The sequence below is a fragment of the Vanellus vanellus genome (genome assembly GCF_965231255.1).
Source record: "Vanellus vanellus genome assembly, chromosome: 4".
In the NCBI taxonomy this organism is placed as follows: Eukaryota; Metazoa; Chordata; class Aves; order Charadriiformes; family Charadriidae; genus Vanellus; species Vanellus vanellus.
The window spans coordinates 56,555,628-56,567,357 of NC_138909.1; the positions used below are offsets into that span (position 1 = coordinate 56,555,628).

Below are 11,730 nucleotides of genomic sequence, written 5' to 3' on the forward strand. Positions count from 1 at the left end.
GCTTTCAGTAAGGTGGCACGTGGCCGGGCACCCATGTTCAGAACTCGTGTTCTGCAGTAGCGAAATCAAGCAGCAGCCCCACGTTAGTTCTGGAAGATGCTTTTCAGCATACTAAAACTGCAGCCCTGGGCTTTCCCTTTCTCCCAGCCCTAGCCCCAGGCCGAGCCCCAGGCAAAGCACGCATCTTTGCCTCCGACTGCAGAGCCCTCAGAGGACAAACCTAGCAGCATCCCTGATTTACTCGAGATTTATTATTTACTTTAGATCCTTTCCAGCTCCTCTACAGCTGCAGCTCTGGTCTTTCTCCAAGCTGTTTCACTTGGGCAGTCTATGCCAGGGAAGGTGAGGTATTTTTTTTTCACAGGAGATGATTGAGTATTCATTTCAGACAGCCCTCTTAGTACCTGCAGAAAGAGCAGCAGAGGGCACAGGGTCTTTGGCCTTTTGCTTATTCTGCAGGTTTTACCGTTCAGCCTTTTAAACCTATTAACTTACACTGATGGATATGAAATCTCATGGAGAGTATGGGGAGACTGAACTACCTGAGGTCAGCACAGGTGAGGAACTTAATTCAGAAACACAAAATTGACTTTTGTGATGTATCAGTGGCTTCCAGAACATCTTCATCCAAAGCTACTTGGTCAAAGCATCACAAATTACGGAGTGGGGTTTGGAAATGGGGAGGAAGCAGGGAGATACAGTCACTCTGAGACAGATTTAGAGGCACTAAAGGAAAAGAAATATTTGAATATTAAAATGCTTCCAAAGCAAACCCACAACCCTGGGATTTTAAGTCTTCTTCAGACTGAAACCCTTTTACGTAGCAAGGCTAAAACTGGCAGTGACCTGCAGGTTGATTCAGTCACTCCGTACTCGAACTTACATCCTGGAGAGAAAGTTCCTGGCTCTCGCAGCACACCTCTGCTCAGCTTTCTCAACCATTTCTTTTCAGGAACCTTTTGTTCTTTCTGAATGCAACAGTTAACAGCTACCTAATACTTTAGAGACCTATTTCTGCCTGTCATAAAACGAAAGAAAATGTTATTGGTAATTACATCTAAATAGGAAGCTATAAAATCAAGAGGGAAAAAAAATCCATGCATTTATTTGGATATAATGGAAAGGTTTACTAGGCAAAATCAAAACTATTTATAGAATATTTTAGTGCCTAGTCCTGCAGCATAATATGGTGTATGCACCTATTTATCACCTGTAGGGGAATAGGAGAGCTGTGCCCTTAAAAAAATTAAGAATTTTCTCTCCCTTCAGACAATGAGCAGCTTCCAGAATGGAGCTGTGACCCAGAGGTTTTCAGGTTGGTACAGGAGTAAAAAAAATATTGACTGGGGGGTGGAAAAAGGGAGAGAGTCTGGGGAAGAAAGTGGCCTGAAAAAGCTGTGCAAAAGCATAGTCAATTAGCTGCTGGAATGACTAATTTCCAGGTGGGTGGATCTGAGCAGACTGCAGAAACCTGTGTTAAGCCCCAAGGCTCCACTCCCAGCACGTGGGAAAAATATCTCGGAAAGGGACCCAAAACGGTCAGGCGATCCGTTGGGAAGCTGCATGCACACAGGCAGCAGCAGGTAACGTCCCAGAGGATACCGGGCAAGTTCCAAACCTCAACTCCAAACGTTGCAGCTGGGAATCCTCTTTAGCAAAACAGATATCTCGATCCTTCCTTCCAGGTAGCTGAGCAGGAGTCAGATTTTTTTTTTTCATTTAAGAGCTTCGCGGAGCACTGCTGAATAGTACGGGTGGGGGAGATGTGCTGGCAGGACTTTCACTCTGCCGGTGGTGGGCTGAGCATCACCCGCGTTTCACACTGGTTTACAGGGTTGACTGGCAGCTGGGAGCAGGAGGCGGGGGAGGATAAGGAGGAGGAGGAGGAGATGCTCCTTCCCGTCCTCTGCTGTGATTTTTTCAGCCTGTTGCGGAGAAGATGGTCCAAAAGAGAGGACCGGAGCAGCAACCATAGCTCTACCATTCCATAGCTTGGGAACTTACCTGGCAAAGAGTATCTTTTCAGTTATGCCGGCTGTGTATATTGCATTAAGTAGTTATTGATTAAAATCCAGAATTTGCCCTTATGGCATATCTGGGCCACAGACACCTGCCCTGCCAGCTACATACTCCATCTACCAGGCTACAGAGACGTACGACTTCTCATGTTGCCTCTTTCAGGCTGCCTCAGCCTCACCAGTCTCTGTCCTGATGGAGGGAGCAGGGGACAGGTACCCTGGGCCCCCCGCCACCCTGGCGCCTGCTATTTCATGCACTCAGCTGATGTGGGTGGATTTCAGCTGAGGAAAGGTTTAAATGCAATTTCCCAGCTCCTACAGGAGCATTTCACAGTGAGACTGTTGCATAAAAGACAGGTAGCACCTCCTCCTCCTCCTCCTCTACCCACCTTTTATAAGGAAGCCAGCAGTTAAGGTGTGTTTTGCAGAGCTTGATCTTAGCACTGCAGGTCAAGTGTTGAAGGTACATGTTGCTAGTGTGGGATGCTCAGAGGGCCTGGGGAGAGAAATGTCCAGTTTCCAGCCCCAAACTGGGTTTACTGGGGAGAGAAATACTATGTTTGACTGGACGAATTATTTTTTTTTTCATGAGCCCCAGTGAACTGGAAGGTACAATAATGAGGAACCTTCCCAGGTAAAACCACAACGTAAGTGACAAGTGACTTCAGGGTTAGGTAATATTATGCCTATTTTCTCCTGTATGTACACTCAGAAAAAAGATTTCAACATGTCATTTTAAAAACTGAAGAGCCTTGACAGTACCCCACTGAATTTCAAAATGGCACCTATAGATATTGGAGTATCTTCATCTATAGAAGGTATCATCTACTGTTAATACAAATTTGTATTTTTTCTGTATAAGATAACAAAGATACCTATTGGCTGGTTTGCTGCTTAGTTGACTTTCTAACCTCTGCCTTTAAGCCTTGCCTAATTTGAAACTCATCACAGATGATGATTTCTCTTATTGTCATTTGCTAGTAATATCTTTTCCCATATCTTATTTTCTGTTACCATAAGTCAAACATGTCCTGCCCACAACTCTTAGCTCATATTTGCTGAGCTGCTCTTTCTGCCATCTTTTCTTTTCTCTTACATCTGCCCTATACTGTTTCTTAAACTATATCTCTTTCTATGCAGTACGCTTTGGCCTAAGAGCTGGGATTAAATGGTAGGTATAGAACCAGGTCTAGCATCTCTGCAACTAGCACCTCGAATGACTAAAGTTTACCCAGGGAAGGAAATACACAGTATATTCGGGGTAAACTGTGGGTTCATAGCAAAAATAATTATACTGGGGAAGAAAATTAGTGGATTGAAAGATATTAAGGTTACTCCGCTGAAATGCTTTTAGGTTAAATAATATATTCTGAAAAGTCACTTTTGTTCTATGATAAGGTGGGAGCTATATGTTAATTTCTTTTATTCCTGGATCATTTTCTCTCTGAGGTGTCATCGGTTGAATTTTCCGTACTACGTCGAAATGAATATTCATCACTGAGTTACAGCTTTTGAAAGATCTGTAGGGAAAGATTAAAAAAAAAAAACCAAACAGGCCCCTTTCTTTCCCCCTCATTCTGCAGTTCTGAACAGCTCTGGTTAGCAAAGCAGCACGCAGCATCCGTGTGCTCCTGGGCACGGTCTTGGGGCTCTCCAGGTGTACCCCAACAGGTACCGCTGGGACGAGGGGGCCTCAGGAGAGTTAAACACAAGCGTAAGGGTGTGCAGGGTTGGGGGATGCAGGAACAATGGGGAGAAATAGCATCCCACTGGTTTCATAGCACACTTGAGCTGGTGGCGAGAGGGGTGGCTCAGGTGCTCCTTCATGGATGCGAGGGTGCTTGAGCTCATCGCAGGTGGTTGCTGCCCGTTTTTTGGAGGTGGAGCGGTTACAAAGCAGCTTTGGGCTGCTGTGAGCGGAACCGCAGGCAAGCAGAGTAAATCATGCTTTCGAATACCCTACAAGCACGGATAAAACCTGTATAAAATCAGGAAAATGGGCAAAATGGCACTAGAGAGTGAGTGAAATTGTGTGGGTATCGGACACCAGGGGCAGAAAGTTTAGGAAATAAGAATGAAATATGGGGTAAATTACAGCATTGCTCACAATGATATACAGCTCTCACTGCTGAACAGAGTGGTTTGAAAATCTGAGCTATAAAATGGAGTAATAAGGTGAATCTCTTGGCTGACAAGACAGGAGCTTTCACCAAGACGGTCTTTAAAAGGTGTGTTTTAAAAGCGATCTCAATGGGGTGTAGAACGATACTACAATAAATTGCACAAGGGATTTGCAATTTACAAACAAGGGGAAACAACTTTCACAAGGGTGAAACTGGGATGCTGCACCTAAACCCGACCGAAAGCCCAAGAGATGGGGCCTCTGGGTGGCTCTTGGCTCCTGCTGCTTCCACTGCCATCAGTGAAATGCTCTTGATGGGACGTAAGGTGTTTATTTAGAAATAAAATTGCCATGATGTTAAGAACACTTCTGATTTTTTTTTAAATCTTAACACATATCCTTCACGTTCTGTCTCAATAACGATACATGGAATTTTGGGCTCAGTGGGTAATAAAAAGGCTGCATTTAGTGCCACACAGTGGTAAAAAAAATAATTTCAGCGAGGATGGATATGAAGCAACGCAGAGGAAACCTTTTGGATGCTAATGATAAACTTGGAAAAGGAAAAATACATTAAAAAAAAATTAGGATACACAATCAGTTGGTGACAGGTATCACCTAAATTTCCTCACCCAAGGATGGTTTATACCACTAGCTAGCTAGATATGCAATATATGAAATTTACCTCTGTAATTTATAATCAACTTCCTTTGCAATAAGGAGAGTGGTTTGCTCATTTATAGCCTTCACAAAATAGTGAGGGATGCGATACTGGGATCTGCCAGCCCTCGCAGGCGATGAGCTGCACGGCAGTCATCGGGCAGGGACATACAGGATTGGAGCTGCAAAGGTATCTCAAAAAACTGAAATAATATGGGGTCATCTCTGAAAAAAAGGCTGATTTGGGGTCTCTGGATTGGGAAGACTTTTGCACATTTCCATATTTAGTAGTTTTCTTGCTCAGGTTGCCAATAAAGCCAGTAATGTCACTTCTGCAAGTATCATATATGTCACGCAATTTATTTCTGGCCATCAGCAACCCTCTAAGTGTTGTTCAAGATGGTTTTGTGCCATACTGTCGTGCCACAAGGATTTGGGGACAAGAAGGCAGACCCCTGCTCAAAATGGTCTGTTGCATGAGCTCAGTCTGTAGCAGTGCTGGTCCCTTTCGGCAGGGGACAGGCGTGCTCGCACAGGCAGGCAGACACACAGCCACAGGCTTTGTCTTGCACACAGATACTAGTTTACAAAGTCTGTTACAGAATGAGGAATCGTTGATCATTAGTTTGTTGTTGTATGGCTATTCTAAAGTGGGAAGCCACTCTCAGCAAGGTGCCAGGGAGAAGACGTGAATGTGGGCAACACTCACTAGTTTTCGGTTGCATATTAAGTGTGGTCTCTGTCTGATTTAACGGTGACCACAGGCTAACAGCACCCACTGCGGCGCCGTTTGCAGCTGCACCTGCAAGCTGCTTCCACTCGTAGCCATCGTGGCTCCAGCACTTCTTGGGGAGCCCTCTGTGGGCATCTGGGCCAGGTATGGTGCTGGTGGGTACACCAGCCACACGCAGCGTGAGGGGGGTGGGAGGGTCTGAGGTCTTACTGGGGTTGGGCAGCTCTGGTGGGGACAGAGCAACCATCACCAAGGGAAGCCCGGGCCCTGGGTCACGGTGGCTTGATCCGACCCAACAGTGGCAGGGCAGAGAGGAGCAGAGCCTTTCCCAAAGCAGCCGGCAGTCACATCCATGAAAGGGCCTTGGGACAGTGCACCCTTGGTATTAGGAAAAAGTTTTTAAGTGATGTTTAGTCCATTTAGTCAGTACAGCCAAACTGGGGAACAAAATGTGGCTAAACGGAAGGACAGTTATAACACTTAAAACAGGCTGAAATAATCAAATAGGCCCCAAAAGATGAAAATTCGTCGTGAAAAAGATGAGTACACTTAAACATATGTGTGCTTATACACAGTTATGAATGGGTCAAACCTGTGGCTTAACTTCAGACCTGGAAAATGCAGTGAAACGAAGTTCTTGGTCCAGTTCCAGGTACGCGACTTGACTGGTTAGCTCATTGTACCGGGCTTCAGCAGGAAGAGGAAAATGTTTTTGCAGTTAAAGCAGCGCTCTGCAGCTACAGAGCTCTCATTCCTACGTCTGCTGTGCAGTGTGATCTCCAGCCGGAGCTGGAACGCTGCGCAAAAACATTGCGCAGCTGCACGGGGAGATGCAGCCCCTCTACCTGCACAGCGCGTTTGCACATGCAGTCGGACAGGGAATGACTTGACCCTTGGCATAAGATGGGAATAGGACTAAACGGGACCATTCTGAAAATCAAGGAACTAAAATTGCTTGGAGGTATTTAAAAGACGGGTAGACATGGTGCTTAGGGACACGGTTTAGTGGTGGTGTTGGCAGTGTTATGTTGATGAGTGGACTAGATGAGCTTAAAGGTCCCTTCCAACCTAGAAAATTCTGTGATTCTGTGATGTTTTTTTGCAGTTTGCAATAGGATGCTCACCTGCAAAGTGCTCCAAAATACCACTTGGTTCAGTCTTGCTCCAGCGGCAGAGTCGCAGCTGATGCCTGTTGCCTGCTCCACTGAAAGTAAACTCTTCCACTTCTCTGCACAGACATTTTTCAGGTAAAGAAACAAGAACTGCTGTCATTAGTTATGCTTCGTGCAGAAATATTATGGCATGCTGTTTGGGGGGTATTTATATTTGTTTGAAATAAAATGGTTACGGTGTGCAACCCAACATTGCTAATGGTATAGTAATACCATATTGGTAGAAAAGCCTTATCCCGTTATAGGCAGTAAATCCACCTGAGCTGGGTGAGGTGGTTCACCAACACGTAAAATTGCACAGAATCCTCCATGCTGGAAAAAAAAAAAAAAAAAAAAAAAGGTGTTTGGGTTTGTTTTGTTTTGATTTGCTTTTAACCAAGAAGGAGCATAAGTGGCAGCCCTGCAACAACCGCACAGCTGAGGGTACCAAACAGGCCCAAAGGCAGTCCCTGGGACCATCCCGTGCAGCTGTGGTGGCACACGTGTGGATTTAGGCTGCAGTCACCCCCAGCTGAAGCCTGGCAGGCTGCAGCCCAGAGATGCTGCTGTACAAAAGCAGCCTCCAGCTGACTCAGGGCTCCAGCAGCATTTTCCCTTGTGCGGCCCCTGCGCTGGGAGGAATATTGAGCCTTTTGGCTAAGAACAGAATTTTAAAAAGCAGAGAAAGAGAGAAAATACTCAGTGAGAGTTAGTGGGGGCTGCTAAACCCAGGCTCTTCCACAAAGGAACGGAAATTAACATTCAAGACAGGGAAGGAAGCACAGTAGGATTTATTTTTACTGCCCAGCACGCTTGTAAACTGCATAGTGGTACATGGAAGAAGTGAAGGGATCCATACTCCTAGCATACGGAGCGCAGGCAAAGACGGCTTCTTGTGAGCAGTTTGACAATTATTTGGCTGCTTGCTGCTCAAAATATTTGTGACAGCAGCAAGTCAGAGCTGCCACAAAGATGACAAATTCTTTGAAGTCCACTTGCGAGTCGCCGTTTTCATCCAGGTCCTTGAAGACTTTATCGATGGCGTCCTTGTCCTTCCCTGACTGCAAAAGAAAAGGAGCGGGTTGATGTGAGAGGTGGCACAAACCCTAACGCAGCAGCATCACTACCCGTACCCCCAACAAGGGCCCTGGTGCGGCTCTGGGCGCTAAACGGGGGACCGTGAGGCTGACACCAGCTCGGGCACATTGTACCTTTCCGTGGGGTTGCGACGGAGGTGTAACAGGTCCTGCACGTAGCCTTGCCATAGGGCTGCCTGCAGTGTCAGGTTATCACGTTTTCCTGCTAGTGAGACCTTTCTTTCTTTTTTTTTTTTTTAAATTCTCTTTGCTTGTTTTTTGCATCGTATCTCTGGGTATAAAGCTGTGAGTTCCTTTGCACCATGCTGGGCTGAGACAACTGCTCAGCGCCCGGCACGGGACAAGGGTCACATCCCCAGGGAGTCCTACCTTCGCCTGCCCATTCGGGCCAGAGCCGCACATCTCCTCCTCCACCTGCCTGAAAAAAGCACATCCTTCCTGCGGGAATTGGCGCCGCTGCTGGGGTCAGGCCCAGGCATGTGGGGAGCAGGCAGAGGTTGGGGAGGGCTCTGGGTGACGGTGGGGGCAAGAGTGTGTCCCGGCATCATCATGGCGTGGGCGCTGACCTGCATCTTCCCACCTTCTGCACAGCGGCAGCGACCACATCTCCCCCCTCCCCGCACGCGTGTGCTCCCGGGTTCATTACACCTGGGAGCTGTGGTCGTGCACCGGCACAGAAAGCCATGTTTTCTACGTTTAAAACAACATTTATCACGGCTAAGCTGTGTAGTAAGCCCAGAGGACATTACCCAGCTGAACTAAATGCCGCACGTTCCCCATCCGCTCCCATGGAAAGGCTCGGCTGGGGCTCGGGCAGGTTGCGGTTCTGCAAAGCGATGCATTCCTGGGGCAAATGTCAGATTTAAGCTTCATTAAGCACTGCCACCCCAGCAAAGATGCAAACGGCCTCAAAAGTGCTCCAAGTGCTCCCTCTGGCCTTGGCGCCCGGCACAAGCTGCTCCCAGGAGCTGGAGTCCTGGAAGGCACCTCCTGAAGCAAGCGTGATGCTGAGCTTGAATTACGGCAGCGAAAAATATCAGAAATATCTTTTTCTTTCTAAGTTGCCATAATTCTGAGGGGATGACTGAACCAGTCCATCTTAAGACTGATGTTAAGCGAAGTAACATCCAAGTAAAAAGAGATATTTTTATTTTGCCATAATAAATAAAAAAAAAGAAGTTGTTGTTTGTTTGTTTGTTTGTTTGTTTTCCTAAAATATCTTACAGGAGGGCTTTTTGGCTTGAGTGCCGGCACTGATTAACTCCAGTGATTTTAGATAACGCAGTTTTAAAAATAAACAAGGGATGGCAGTAGAGACCCATCTAATGTAGGAGACAACCCCGTGTATTTTGTTGAAGCTAAACGGAAAACAAATCCGATATTATACTAGGAAGAAAGCATATAAAATTTTGGAAAATTTCCAGGAATTTAAAATAATGACTACCTTAGTTGAAATCTGTTGGCACTTCTTGATCATGGTCTGATTGACTAAATTTCTCATTCTGTAATTTCATGTTTCACTTTAAATATACGCACTTTTTAAATCACTAAAAATTGAACCACTTCCAAGATTTGACTGATGAATGGGTCTGGAAGAATTTATTCCTTTTCACTTTGTAAATTACAATCAGTTTTAATTTTATACGGGAATATTCTAAGTTATTTAGTGAAATATATGAACTAGCCTTAGCCTCTGATTTACTTCTCAAATGCATGTGGGAATTATTTTTTTGCAAACTCTGAGTCCAATCCTTCAGTCCTGGGGTATGGATTTGTTTCTGCCTCTGATTGATTCAAGGCTATTCCAGATAGTTGTGAGCTGTGTCACCAATTCTAAGACCAGAAATATATATGAATATTTAAAAGACTGTTTCCCAGAACATTCTTGCAAATAAAAAAAAAAATCAATTTAAATGTCAGTAAAATGCAAGCAAAACTTTTTTTCTGAAGTCAGATTTATTTTTCTTTTTTTTTTTTTTCTTGCAGTTAGTAGTCTGCAAGTCAAGACATTGTTGGTTTAAATTTAAGTACTGGCATAAAATGTTATTTTGTGGTTTGTTTTTTTTTTTTTTCTGGAATGGGTAAAATGGGAAGAGAAATCCAGAGACAGAGAATAGAACATAAGAGGACATTCAGCTAATTATCTCCCTGGAAAATTACAGTTTTTCCACCAATTTCAGGAAATAAGTAGAACCAGTAAGAGCAGCTGTAGGGAACTGGAAAAGGTGGTGCCTGGCCAGTAACTGTAGTCAGGAATGACCTTTGAGCATCATCCCATTTGGTAGGTGCAGCATCTCCCCAACTGTTTTTAAACCAAATGTCAAGTTTCTGGGAGATTTCCATGCCCCGTTAGAATTGTGGGTTTGGCATTGGTTTTGTTTTCCTTTACGTGGAAGTGTTATAGGTAACATACAGCCCCATGACCTCCTATGGCACTGTTGGGTCACAACCGATGATCTGTTTTCCAGAGTTTTTTGAGAGACATTTTCATCTGTCCCCCCCAGAGCCATCCAGGTTCTTATTCTGAATATTGCATCTGTGTTTCATTTGTGAGTCGTAAATCCAGCAGCCCTGGATTTCATACGGTGATTTCATATATCTTGCATGGAAAGATACTAAATTGTACCAAGTGCCCTGGGTTTAGGGCCCTGAAAGAGTTGTTAAAAAACTGAATTATGCTGGAGACAAAAAGAGATAACCACACTTGGAACATTTGGTTCTAGGCTTTTTGCAATTAAGACTAATAACTCTACAGATAGATAAACATTACTCCTGTGTGGAAAGAAAAAGACATTTGAAAGTGTTTTCTGGATTTTTAGTGAAGGGAAGCAAATAAAAAAAAAATTGAAAATGAAAAGCGTTTTGTCTCACAGGCAGCTAAAGCTTTTACTACAATATATTAAGCATTTTGAATACCTACTAACAGAAAATATGTATATATATACATATATATAAAGCCTACTTAAATGCACACGATGATTACATACAAATCTATGTTGTAAAATACTTTTTCAGGTCTTTCTTTTACTATTAAAGACAAATGCAAAACTGTTTGCTCTGAGTTTATCTGTTGTTCTTGTTTATGCGTCATTTTGATGAGCAGCCCCAATACGTAGTATAAATAGCAAGAGAAAGTAATCATATAAATATTTAGAGAGATTCCCCATCTGCAATCAAGATCTTCGGTTGCTGACAACATAAGTACCTTCACAGAAGTTGTGACATGAAATGAGCTTATAAATCCAGGGATGAACAGAAGAAGTAGGTGAATTCTGAAGATGAAACCCAATCTATTTCAAAGCCATTGAATAATGGCTCAATAACTCGAGTGATAAATTTTGTAAACAGGGAATGGCCCTGAGTATTAGAATTGGTTTTACACAGTATGTGCAAAGACTTTTATTTAAAATTTTCCTACAAACCATTGCATATTTCTGGATGTAATTTCCCCTGTAATGCCCTAAAGCCCGTGCCGGCAGGCAGCCCTCGCACCCACTACACAGAAATGATGCCGGACTGTTCTCTTACCGAGAGGAAGTTTGGGAACTCTTTTTCCAGGAGGGTCTTTAGTTCTGCTTTGGTGAGGGTTTGCCTGTTGCCATCAGTCTTTGCATACTTGTCAAAGACAGCAATGGTCATTCCCATCGCAGTTTCCAGCTGAGACATGTTGCTGCTGGAGTCTGGCTTTCTTCTGAACAGGAACAGCCTCAGGGCTCTCTCAGAGGATGGAGACTGGGCTCATTCTGGGGTTCTTTATGCAACTGTTCCCATCCAATCAATGGTGGCACACCAGAGGGACAGTTATCCCTTAGCAAACATCCATATCTAAGCGCTGCTTGGAGTACACACCTGTGTGCAGACAGCTATTAAAAACTCAAGCTTTATCAAGCTGGTGCGGCTGGTACAACCAGTTGCTCACCAGTAGAAACCAGCCTCTCCTTCAAGGTAC

At 44.5% G+C, this 11,730-nt stretch overlaps 1 protein-coding gene across 1 annotated transcript; it reads right to left on the minus strand.

Annotated features, from left to right (window-relative positions):
• Window positions 1-7,595: 7,595 nt before the first annotated feature.
• Window positions 7,596-11,447, minus strand: S100P (S100 calcium binding protein P; the record flags this gene model as incomplete). The annotated part of the gene is made up of 2 exons (XM_082483000.1): window positions 7,596-7,745; window positions 11,310-11,447. The coding sequence occupies 2 exons, from the start codon at window positions 11,445-11,447 to the stop codon at window positions 7,596-7,598; spliced, it is 288 nt and encodes a 95-aa protein (XP_082339126.1).
• Window positions 11,448-11,730: the final 283 nt, after the last annotated feature.